We start from the raw sequence: 12,567 nt of genomic DNA, 5'->3' as shown, positions 1-12,567 counted from the left end.
GGGCTTCACCTACTACATGAAAGAAAAAACAAGTTTGTGAAGGTTTGGAAGCAGGGCCCCGAAAACGACTTGCCAAGGCGAGAGTGTATGATCGCCCTGGGTTTTCTGTAAAGTTTGATTTTTGTTTTGTTTTTAGCGGTCATAATAGGGGGTGTGAAGTCGCTCACATTCTGGCAACTCAAAATTGGTTGCACAAACTTCGTCTACAATGGCAGTGACTTAGAGAAGCAAAGCAATCGCTTCCATCCCCTACCTGGCCTCCTGTGGGAAAAACAGGTTTGCAGAGGTGGGAATTGTCTCCATTAGCTGTCTACAGTCATCAAACCATCTGGGCGATTTGCTTTGTTTTCATAGACAGGTTTAAAGGAGAGAAAAAAGCAAGAGTTGGTTATGGGTCGCCTGAGCAAGTGTCGATTTCAGCTTAAAGTGAATTGGAAAATTGAGCCTAATTATCCTGGGTAATTGCTTCAATTCTCCACTTGACTTTGCTAATGCAGATCTGTCTGGTGTGTTAAAAAAGACACCCCCTCTGTCCCTGCATATCCTGTTGTCACCGTTGAAAGTTGCTAGTGTAAAACTACCGTCAAACTGAAAAAGCAATTGTATGTGTGGAGATGGCAAGAAGTAAAATTTAAATAAAAAACTAAATCAGTAAATAGAGTTTTTGTAGCTTAAAATTAATTTATTTAACAAATATAGCTATAATATAAATGATGATAAAATTTCAAATATACAGTATATTACATAGTACACACAATCCCTTCCAACGGGATGCTTGAGAGCCACGAAAATGTACTGTTAAATAGAAAGAGATTTTTTTTTATTTTGCAATTCTTTTTCTGGTACTGGTAAGAGAGAGGTCCCTTCAACCTACCTTTGCAATGCATCTGTGTATCCCCTGCCCCCCAAAGCAAATGTTTTGCTGTTGAACTTCTCTCAAGTTTTCCAATGGAAGGAGCTGGGGTCCATCTCCCCTGGCTTGCTCTTCTCTTTCTCCAAAACTGTTCTCATTTCCAAGATCGTCAAACACTAATTTCTCTATGACTTTTGCACCTGGTGTCAGGACAGCAGCTATGCAGAAGACGTGGCCTCTAGTCCTGTTCAACCACTAATTCTGCTGGGGACCCTGGATACATCTCTTAGCCTCTCTGGCCTCAGTTTCCCCATCCTTAACTCAAGGGTGTAGATCTAGATTCTAGAAGAGTGCTAAGGGACCCTTCCAGCCACCTTTTGGAAGGGGATCGGACTTCAAAGAGTGAACTCAGGGAGCAACCAAGGCAAAAACCGGAGCGAGGGCCAAAGGGAAGGCGCCGGCGGTGCTGCGCAGCGGAGCACGTCGGGACACAGCTCCTGCTGCTTTCAGAAGACCAGAGCTGCAGGGATTGGCTGCCCCCCAGGTGGGCGGCCCTGGGACCCTCTATGTCAGGTGGTACATGCTGTAGCCTACATGGGCCGTGTAGAGTCCCACGGGCGCCACGGGCAGCGCGGCGCGCTGGAAGGGGCCAGAGGCACCGTAGAGCGACGCACCCGCCGCAGCCGCTACAGCTGCCGGGCCGCCGAGAGGGAAGGAGAGGCCGAAGGCAGCTGGTGGCAGCATGGGCTTGGCGGCCATCTTCAGCTTCTCCAGCTCTGCCTCCTGTAGTCTCTTTGCCTTGGCACGGCGGTTCTGGAACCAGATCTTCACCTGCGTCTCGGTGAGGCTGAGTGAGCTGGAGAACTCCGCGCGCTCGGCGATGGACAGGTACTGCTTCTGGCGGAACTTGCGCTCCAGCGCCAGTAGCTGCGCGGTGGTGAAGGGCGTCCGCGGCTTACGGTTGGTCTTGTGCTTGCGCAGTGTGCAGGCGGGAGGGCTCAGCCGCCCTAAGGAGCCGACAGAGAAAAAGACAGGAGGCTGAGAGAGGCGGTGGAGCATAACTAGCCAATGAAGTAGTAATAATAGCCAATAACTACCAGATATTGATTGTTGCCAAGTGCCTCGGTGCCAATCATTGTGTGAAGACCTTAGGAAACATTTTCTCCAATTCCCACGGCAACCCCGCAGGGAAGAATTTCTTGTCCACTTTTTGCAAATGAGTAAATTAAGATTCCAGGAGAAACTTACCCATATTCAAGGCCCCATGCCCATGCTCAAGGCCCAAACACAACTGGGAAGAGGTGGAACCTCCTTGACGCCCGCACGGACAATTAGGAAGGCCTTTCATGGCAGGCCTCCTCCCACAGCCACACACACAGGGAAGGTGTATGTTAACACAGATGCTGAAACTGCAGAAAGAGGCCCTGCGCCCAGCTCATGGGCACGTGTAGTTTTATGCATTGGCCTAACATCTGTGCCCATCAAGTGCTCGGTGCTAGGCTAGGCCACAGTTGTGTGGCATAGAGTCCAGAACTCTACATGTGACGGGTCTCTTTCCCCTGGGGCAGCCCATTCCTACGGAGGTTCTAGGATCAGTCCCCAGTAGACCAGAGGTGGAGCAACAGGAACATCATGGAGGTTGCACTGTGACCAATTCTCCTAAATATATAAAATGCCATTTTGAGTGGGAGAGAAGGGGCTCGTTCATTCTAACGGGACTTTTTGTTCTGATTGTCTCAATTGTTCCTTGGACCTCTCCCACCCCTGGCACCTTACCCTCTGGCCACACTCAAAGGAGTATGTGTGTTGGGGCAGTGCGCGATTCCGGCTCCTCAGCCTGTGGCTCGGTCCCTGGAAACCAAGCGTGCCCAGCAGCTGTCTTTTTCTTCTGGCTTCAATATTAGCCTCAAGGCTGGGTAATAAGCAAGCACGGAGGTGGAGGGCTAGCGCAGGTCAAGGATTGGGCCAGCTGGGCGCCGAGGCCAGATAAAAAGTGAAACAAATTATTCGCAGGGCAATGGGCTTTGATGGGAGTCCTGGGACCCAAGGCCCTAACCACATTCCCGAGTCTCGGAAAGGACATTTTGCCTGTGCAGCAGCTTAACAGAGAGAATTCAAACCGAGGCTGTTTCACCATGCGGGTTTTGCCTAACTGTATATTTCCCCCACCCTGCACTTCTTAAAAAAAGAAAAACCTTTGGGCGCTCAGACCACCAGAATGTGAGTCAAACGAAATCTCATGTTAACATCCCCCTTCTCCCTGCGCGAGGCCAATTCGAGTCCGGGAAGCAGTTGGCCCTCGACTCGCTTTCCGTCTGGCCTCCCGAAGGGCAGACGCCGAGAGAAACGTCACTATTTTGAACAGCGACTGCCCAGCGCGGGGCCGCCTTCTCCGGCCATTAGGCCCAGGGAGGGACCAGCCTTTCAAAGACGTTTAATCCCCAGATAAAAATCATACCTCAGCATCACGCCATTGAATTCAGGCTGCTATTATGCAGCACAAAATAATCGGAGGAAACGAGGAAAACTTGGGAATTTCCCGTGCTCCTGAAATATCTCCGAGCCTGTTCACTGGGCAGAGAAGCCAGGGGGCCACGAAGCCTTGGAACTACCCCCAAAAGTGCCTTTGGCGGCTGGATTCCACTTCAGTGGGCCCAGTCTGAGATGCATGGTAGCTTCCGACAGGATCAGAGGTGGGGGGCCTTCCCCTAATTTACTTGGTGCCCCGCCCCCTCCCCGGGAACCTGAGTGTCCCCTCCCGCTAAATCACCCATCCGCCCAAAGCACCATCTGCCTCAAACTTCAAGAGGGAGTAGGAGGTGGACTTTTGTAAGAACTTTGGAACCTCCTGGCAAGCAGGTACTTTAAATTGGGTGGGGTTGGGCGGCGTGGGGTGGGGGACACCAGGCTTCTACGAGAAAGTGAAACTCCGAGCAATGGGAAGATGTCCACACTGCTCGCACCCATCTATTGAGGTAAGGGTGATGTAATAGGGTTTAGGATCAGATGAGGGAACATGGACTCCCCGGGTCGTTTGGTGGGGTCAGGAGGGGAGGGTGCCCTGACACCGGTGTCCTACAAGTTAACTCCCAACCGCAGCGTCAGCGCGCCAAGGCGAGGAGGCCTGGAACCCTCTTCCTGGGTGGGAGTAGGGAGAGGATCCAGCTGGCCTCCCCGCCAACAGAGCCCTAGCACCGACTCCGGGTACCGGCTGCAGGTACGCAGACGCCCGAGACAAGTAGGCGCCGGCGCGCGGCCTGGCCCCCTCCCTTGGCGCCTGGGTTCTGGCTACTCACTGGCCGGGGGCGGGGAGAAGCGGGGGCTCTGCATCCACGGGGTCCTCTCGGGCTTCTCGGGGCTCTCGGCTTTGATGAGTCCGTCTTCTGGTAGCTTGAGGAGTCCTCCCACCGAGAAATGGCCGAGCGGCCGCGGCGAAGAGGGCGCGTCTGGGGCGCACAGCGACCCGGGCCGGACGCCCAGGGGCTGCGCCGAACCGCCCGCCGCCTGCGCGCCCTCCGAGGCCGCCAGGGCACTCTCCTTGGCCCCTGGCTTCCTGTGGTCGGCCATGAGCGCCTCCACGCTGAAGGGCAGGAGCGAAGGGGACACTTTGGGCTTGGCCCCCTCCTCATCTGCGCCCATGGTGGCCGCCGTAGCCGCGGCGGCGCTGGGGGCCTGGCCCGCGCCTCCCCCCGCCGGCTTCCCGAAGGCAGAGTCCTCCACTTTGACACCGAGTGGCAAAGAAGTCATGTCAGCAGCCGGGGCCATGCAGAGCTGGGCCCCCTCTCCAGCCGCAGCACGGGCCAGCCGCCGGGCATGGGCTTCGGGCGGGTTGGGAGCGTGGCCGGCCTCAGGGAGCGCCCGGGGCCCTGGCCCGGCAGACCCTCGCGCGCTCGCCCCCCGCCCCTCCCCAGAAGGCCAGCTCGAGCGCGCTGGGCCTGGCTCCGCGCCCCGCCGCCGCGCAGGCCGAGTTCCCGGGAGCACCCGCCGGCTCCGGGTCCGTCGGCCGCTCCCCAGAGAACTTGCTAATAAGGCGAGGCCGGCGGGGCTGCGGCCAATCAGCGCGTGAGGGGGCGGGCCCGGAGCGATCCATTGGGCCGCGCTCCTGGGGACTTGCCGGGAGGCGCGCGGGGCCTGCGGGCGCGCAGGGCAGGGTCCGGCCGGGGGAGGACAGGCGAGGGGAGGGGGTACCCGGGAAACTTTTATCGGATCTAAACCTCTGGCGGCCTCTCCGTCTGGGTCCCCCTGGGTCTCTGTCTTTCTGTGATCCTGGGGACTTTCCCATGTCCTGCCTGGTTCCTTCTCTTTTGCCCTCCTCTCTCCTCCCCTTCCCTTGCAGCCCCTCTTTCCCACTCCTTTTTTCTGCCCCTTTCCTTGTTTCCCTCCTCTACCGCTTCTTTCACCTTTTTCTGTAGTCTGTTGCTGTGTTTCTCTCCGTCCCCCTCTCCAAATCGGACCCCCTTTCTCTACGACAATAATTTGAGTTGAAATCAGTTCTTATATATTCCTTGTGTGCATTAAAAGATAGTCATGGCTAGTTATACTAAGTTGAAGACATAATATTAATTTCTTTCTAAAATTACCTTCAATTTATTCCTCTGTTTCCATCTTCAAAACTTTACCTCCGGGTAAAAGTTGGCCTTTGTCTCTAAGAGCTGGACTAAAAAATTTGCCGAAAGAAGCCACGTTCCTGTGGTGCTAAGGGTATGAGAATACGTAATATTATCTGGAATCTAGGATCGGTTTTCATACACGATATGTATTTTTCATGCTCTAAACCTCTCTCCGGAGGGTCACACCACCTATACCGGTGACCAGTTGGGGAGAGGAGATGCTGGATCCTTTTGATATAGAACTCACTGAAATAAAACTAACAGAAATGGCAACAAAACACCGGTCTGGCCTTACTATGACCTCAGCCCGTCCGCGGAAACAATAACACGTCCCTATCTCTGAGTCGCTGATCCTGGAGGGGAGAGGCACATTTAGGGGAGGGGACCCGGGAAAAGAATACAGTTTCTGGTGGTGGATCCTCGGTTCTGGGCTTTCATTTTGCCAATTTCAGAGGAAACGTGATTTTATTTTTGCAGGTAAAAAACCAGAAAAATTAGTTGGGGTAGAGGGAGATGCAACATCTATGCAAACCGTGTCCGGGTTCGGCCGTTTTATGCGCCTCATCTTTACCGCCTCTTATCCCGGGGCCCAGGCCAGCGGCTCTCGGGGAGCTAGCGGAGGTGACTGGCAGCTCACCGGGATAGGCCATTCTAATCTCCAGGAAACACGGGGTTGCCGCGGCCATTTAGGGGTAATTATCCGAGTGCAGAGGGACAGCGAATCCTCTCGCCTTTTTACTGGGCGCAATAAAAGCTGTAGATTAGGGGCGTCCAGATTAAGGAAAATGAATTGCTAGAGCGGGAACTTTATTACCCCGACCACGTCCGGGGTCTGGCAGCAGGGGTCCGGCTGCGCACGCCTGAGCTATGGGTAGCTTCGCATCTGTCCACAGGCCCCTGAGATATGTTAAGGCCTTTGGGAAGGTTCCAGAATACTCGCTTGTATGACATTTATGTCTGCTCTCCAGGTTCTTACGAACCCAAGACTGCGACTCAGGCACTGGGCAGGGCTTGGGGCCTCTAGCTCGGTGGGGCCGGCTGGACGCGCGGTGCACGGGGGATCCCAGAGGTTTGCCTGAGGGTTCGAGGATAGAAGACCGTACGACCCAATTGTAAAGCTGAACGAACTGGGGAGCCACAAGGCCGTAGGCCAAACACCTTGCTAGCAGCCCAGCTGGGACCGCGAATTTCTATTGCTCGCATTTCTAATTAAATTCTCGCCAGAACAACCCCCTCCGCAGCCCAGCCAGAATCTCACTCCGGTTAAAGGGCGATAGGAAACAAAGGACTATCCGCTTTTTTAGGTCAACATTTTTAAAGCGAGTAGTGTGTCTTTCGGACGAATCTTGGCTTTGTTCCACCCTCGTCCCCATCTCCAAATGTTTGGCTCCCAGATCGCTTTAAGAATCTGCTACAGCTAAGAACTTTCTCCCTAGAAAAATGCACATCAGCAAAAACACATTACACGCAACTGTGCAATTTCAGGGGCTCTGGACCCACTCGGAGTCTGCCAGTCAAGAAGCCTGCTTCAGTGTTGAGCTGGGGCTCGAACCCGAGCGCGGAGCCTCACGGAGCAAAGGAGGCTCGTGCTGGGTTCACGGCTGTAGCGGGCAACGAGCGCAGCGAGGCCTGGACTCGGGCCGGGGGCTCGGGCGGCTTGAGAAGGGCCGCATCGCTAATTGCGGGGATAAACAATCTGTCACGATCCCTCAGGGCGCCTAATAGGCAGACGAGGATGTTGTTTTTAGGCGCCAGCGGCGGCCGGATCAAAGGCTGCAGCCGGCGCATGGGCCCTTGAAGTCGCGCGCCCCCCAACCCCCGCCTCCAGGGATCAAACCGCTGGGCCCGCAGCCCCTGCCCTGCAGCCCGCCCCTCGGCTGCCCGAGCCGGGTCCTGAATCCCACCCGGTCTTCTTTTCTGATTCAGTCTGTGTTCCTGTCTGCTCCTGCCTCGCGCAGCGGGTTAACCGCGTGCAGACGTTGCAAGGCGAGCGGAGTGCGTCTGCAGAGGGCGAGCAGTTCAGGCTGGATTTGTGTCAGAGTAGCGCGGGGCTCTCCCACTGGTCTGCCACTGGGCTGCGAGGGAAAGGTGCCCGCGGACTCGGAGAAGCGAGTTCGAGAAAGGAAAGAAAATGTCTGTCTCCTCCCGGGCGTGCTGTTCTTACCCCGGGAGGAAGGGCACGAGTTTGGGGGCAGTGAAAGGGAGCATGCTCTGCGTTCATTTTTGTCTGGGCCTTTACAGATTTCCTGGCTCCTGGATTCAGAGAGCTGACAGGCCCCGAGCTGCGCCTGTTATCTCGCCGCCAGCACTAACCTCGAGGCGCTTCTGCCCAGGCATTTCTCCGCGCGCCGCTGCAGCCGAGAAAGCCGGGCTGTAATTCATGCCTGGCAAGGGCAGGGCTGGCCCGCTACAGATAAAGCTCTGCACTGGCGCTCCGCTTCCATCCTCGCCGACTTCCCTCCCCTCCCCCTCGCTCCATCTCCCCTCTTCTCCTGCATCCTAAAGCACTCCCTGCCCCTCAACAAAGCGCCTCTGAATTTCAGATCCTAAAGATGGATTGTCCTTCGTCCACTTTCTGGGCAAATAGACTGGTGGTGGGTTTGGATTTTTTCCGAATATGCCTATTTTACCGGGGTGTGCGGTGGTGGGGGAAGTGTGGTGATGTTGCTAGATATCACCCCCAAACATTAATTTTTAGAGGGACCTCGTCTAAAAGGTGGTTGTCACTATCTGGGTGTTGCCGCACAGATTGGAAGAGCTGCAGGCTGGCCCCTCACTTCAGCATTGGTTGTCCTCTAGGTCAGGTTTTTGTTTACCCCCTCCCCCATTTTCTAATGCATTTTGTGGCCTGGGCCCAGGAATCCCGCGTGCATTTTTGAAAATGTTCAGCTCAGTGGGATCCCCCGGCAATTAGCGAGCCCCAAACAGTCCTCTTTAATAGAATGAATGTGCTATGAAAACCGATTACCCGGAACGATTTATTTTGGTGGGAATTCACCAATCGCCAGGAGGGCGGCAAAGGGGGAGAGAGAGGAGGTATTTTGTGCCGGGAGGGGTTGAGGGTTGACAGGCAAATAGCAAGCGCCGTCACGGGGTCTCCGAATCTATGGAAGGGCCCTCCCGGACTCTGCCATCTCCACTCTTCTGGTCTCTATCGCCAGGAAGAGAGGTGCTAGGAGTTAGGTTTGGGAAACTGGAGTCACTAATTCTGGGAGGATTTCACAGCTTTCCCGAGAACCCCGGGGAGTCCTCGGCTACTGGCTGAAGATCCGCAGCACAGACTCGGAGCAAAACGCTTCCTGCCTTCCTGGGACCTGGGCAGAACTTGTGCCTTTTAAGAGTTTTGGCGCCCTTTTTAAAAGGCGAAGTCAAAAACTGTTTGTAAAAGTGTTTTCTCCTTCTTGCTAATTCCTCTGCTAAGTGGGCCCAACCTGTGCGTGGGCACTGTCCGAGCACGGTGGGTTTCACCCCGCGCCAGGGAGAAATTGACAAGCCCTACTCCCCGGCTTCTTACCCCTTCCTCCCTCCCCCTGCTGGCTTCTCCCTGCCGCCCAGGCCTGGGCTTCCTTGTGCCTTTAAATTCGGAAGGGGGGTGGGGGGCGAAGGATCCATGGGGGAACGAGAGCCCCCTTTCAAATGGCCCAAGTTAATGTGATCGCGACTTGAGGGTGCACTTGGGGAAGATGAAAGCGGTGGCCGGCCGGCTCCTCCTAGAGCTCTATAATTATAGATAATATATCCCATTTCAAAGCAATTAGACCAATCAGGCGTAACGAACCACTTTGCTGCCGACGAATAACAAAGGCGCACGGTTATTTAAGCCTGGAGATGTCAGGCAGACCTGAGGCTCCAGGGTCGACCAAACGTCTTCCATGCCGCTCTGCCCACCCCCGGCGGAGGAAGGCTCGCGCTTCTCCCCTGGGTTCTGCCCAGCCCGCGGCGGCCCGTCTCAGTTCCGGCAAGGGGCAGGAAGGAATGCCCGGAGGAGACCTGCCATAGTGAACTGGGCGGCAGACCTCTTGTCAGAGGTTTCACAAACTTTGTCTGATTTAATCCTCTCTACTCTAGGAGATAGGCATTATTATCCGCTTTTGTTTTCTAGGCGAAAGAACAGAATCAGAGAGGTTAAGTGTCTTGCTCAGGGTCACACAGCTAGTTAGCAGTGGCGCCAGGGTCTGGACGCAGGTGGGTCTGAAACCCTGAAATTCACTCCTTCCACTTCCGGGAGCAGCCTCTCACGCAGCGCTTGCGAAAGACAAAATGGGTTAAAATAGAGCGGATGCTTGCAGGGTTTGGCGGAACCGCCTCCCATCCAGGAAATGGGTCTTCATCCAGTTTTTACTACCCTTCTCTCCTGCTCGTCCCCTCCCGCCCACCACCTACTTGACAGCCGGAACACCCTCGGGTTTTTCCACAAATTTATCAAATGTGGAGGACCTCAGGTCTCTTTGAGAAAAAAACAAACCCAGGCTGTGAACCGAAGGCCAAGGGCCAATTTTTCTGAGTCTTGGTTTGTTGGCTTTAAACTGGGCGGAGAAGGGCAGGAACTGTGAGTGAGCAAGAGCCACAGGAAGGCAGAGCTGTCCTGCAGAGGCAGCAAGCTGGAGAGCTGGGGAAGGTCCTTCGTGGAGACAGGGACGCTGAGAACCCAAGATCCTCCGTCTTGCCAAGAAAGGCCTGAGCTGAGACTGGAAAACAGGGGACTTGAGGGGAACCCAGAGAGAGACTGTCCCCTGGAAAGGCAGCCTGTGCCTCACCGTCGGGGACAGCTGGTGGGGTGGCTGAGCTGGGGGCCACCCCTTCCTGACCAGGCGGCCCCACGGACTGGAGAGGGATAGGGAGCCGGTGCCTGGGGAGGGGGAGCGGGGCTGCCCCTGGTCCCCTCTCACTGAGACTACCCCCCCACACACACCCCCTCTTCTTTCTTTAGGACTCTGTCACTCCCAGCTTTGGACGTTCCTTCCTTGTATCCTCCTGTCTGTCTGACTCTGCGTCTCTGGGAGGCGGGTCTCTGTCTCAGAGCTTCTCTCTTGGTCTCCAGGTGGATCTTGCAGCTGCTGCCCTGCTGTGTCGTTCTCTTCTCTTCCTTAGGTGCCTCTTTCCCTCCCTGCCTTTCATTTGCTTTCTTTCGAAGTCTCTCCCACCTCCTCCTCCCCCTTCCGTAATTATGTCGGAATCTGCCCTCAAGTGACTCCGAAGCTATTGCAAGTTCCTTCTGGAGGCAGTTTGCAATTCCTGGAGCAGCCGGCGCACCTTCGGCACCTCCGCAGCGGCAGTGAGCGACCGCCCCACCCTGGTCCCTGCTGCTCGAAGCTCGTAACTTCTCCTTTGGGCCCTTTCCCCACATCTGGGGATCTGCAGAGTGTATTACTACCTTCCCCCAGGGCCGTCGTGAGGACCGAAAAGGAGTGTGGCAAAGGCCAAAGTAGGCGGGGCAGAGCTAGGAGATGCCACCTTAGAGACCTTCACCCCTGCCACCAGAACCTGAATGGAAGTGGCGTTTGAATGCAGAGCATCCCGGGGATGGAGGGAGGAGGGTGGGAACCGTCGGGAGCAGAGCAGTGCCTTTGTTCTGAAGAGGCAGTTGGGCCAGCACAGGACACCTAGGCTGGATGCCAGCCAGTTCCCTCCTGGCAGCTCACTTCCCTCTTAAGGGCTTAGAAATCAATGACCTCCTGCCACCCGGAGTCTGCACCCTCTTGGCTAACCCTTCAGACCTCAGGCCAAGGGAAGGCAGCACCCTGCCTACACCCTATCCCCTGCTCCCCTGCCCTCCAGCCTTTGCCAGCCTTGGGGCTGGCTGAGTGACAAGCAGGGGTGCTCACCAAGTGAAATGACCGAGGAGTGTTCACCCTAGGGTGGAGCGGGAGTCCAGAGGAGACAGTGGCAGGGAAACCTCCAGCATGCACCCATGCTCAGTCAGTGCTGAGGATGAAGGGAGGAAGGGGGGGGTGTGGAGTTTGCCTTTCAGACGAAAATCAACAGTGATTTTCCGTGGGAAAGTTGGGGAGGTTGAGAATCAATGACCCAGTATCACTCAGTGAGACCCTGGACAAGTCCCTTCCCTCCCTCCGTCTCCTTTCCCCAGCCCCCCACGCATCCCCCCACCCACCACCAACTTGGGCTCACTGTGGGGAAAGGGCAGTCCCCAGCCTGGGTGTGGGGGTGCTGTGTGACCCTTCTTGCACTTTTCTGAGCCCAGGTCAGCCCACAGCCACAGAAGCTGCTGAGACCAAGCAGAGGGATTGGTGAGGGGAGGAGGAGGAATGTTGACACTGAAGCCCCCACAGGCTTTCCTCTGGGTCCAGAAGAAAACTCCACGGCTGCAAGAGACTAGGAAGTTGGTGCAACACCCATGTTCCGTAGGTGAGGAAACCGAGGCCCAAAGAGGACCCATTTCCCAGGTCTCTAAGCCAGAAACTGGCAGAACTGGTCCTAAATTCAGGTTGTCTGATCCCAATCCAGTGCTCACCCTTCCTCATCTCCAGAATGGTCAAGGAACCCGAGCCATCCTCCTAAGCCGTGCCACCTGTGACCGGTGGCTTGCTCCTTTGCCAACTCCATGTCCACTTGTTAGGAATGGGGACGCAAAAGACTCTATGGTGTGGGGCTCCCTGGAGCACTCGCCCTGGTAGGTTGGCAGGGCACCTGTTCTCCCTTCTCAGTGAGGGCAGGGTGGGGAGCAGGCCAGGCATTCCGTGCTTGGAGCTGGTAGGGGGGCTGGAGGGAACCCGCTTTGACTGAGCACCTACTACGCGCTAGGTACTTGAAATGCACCCCCACAGTTAATTCTCATAACGGTCCCCGAGGTGAGCACCCCACTTTCCAGAAGAGGGAAAGGACACTCCAAGAGTTGCAGCAGAGTCCGGGTGCTCTGGCCTGGGCTGGAATCAGGGCTGGAACCAGCCACTGCCACTGTGCAGGTTCAGCCACGGCGTGTGCGCTGGAGGGTCCCTGGCTCTGGCCTTGCAGCCTCGGCATAGGGTGAAGGGGCCGTGAGCGTTGCAAATGCCGCACGCTTTGTTTCTGTTTCTCCCGGGACCGCGAGCGGGCCTGGTGCTGGAAGGTCGGGTCCGCTGGACCTGTCCCAGTCCCTCCCTCCGG

At 56.0% G+C, this 12,567-nt stretch overlaps 1 protein-coding gene across 1 annotated transcript; it reads right to left on the bottom strand.

Moving 5' to 3' along the window:
• Positions 1-661: 661 nt before the first annotated feature.
• Positions 662-4,845, bottom strand: MSX1 (msh homeobox 1). The gene is made up of 2 exons (XM_045528144.1): positions 4,150-4,845; positions 662-1,860 (listed from the first exon to the last, which is right to left on the bottom strand). Exons 1-2 carry the CDS (start codon positions 4,616-4,618, stop codon positions 1,418-1,420), a joined length of 912 nt encoding a protein of 303 aa, XP_045384100.1. The 5' UTR covers positions 4,619-4,845; the 3' UTR covers positions 662-1,417.
• Between the last annotated feature and the right edge of the window lie 7,722 nt (positions 4,846-12,567).

This window comes from Lemur catta, chromosome 17 (genome assembly GCF_020740605.2).
Source record: "Lemur catta isolate mLemCat1 chromosome 17, mLemCat1.pri, whole genome shotgun sequence".
Taxonomy (NCBI): Eukaryota; Metazoa; Chordata; class Mammalia; order Primates; family Lemuridae; genus Lemur; species Lemur catta.
This window is presented reverse-complemented; position numbering and strand designations above follow the sequence as displayed.

Coding starts and splice junctions, on each gene's coding strand:
- MSX1 (XM_045528144.1), bottom strand. CDS start 4,618: ATGGCCCCGGCTGCTGACATGACTTCTTTGCCACTCGGTGTCAAAGTG. Junction 1,861..4,149: donor CTTCTCCCCGCCCCCGGCCA/GTGAGTAGCCAG, acceptor TCGGCTCCTTAG/GGCGGCTGAGCCCTCCCGCC.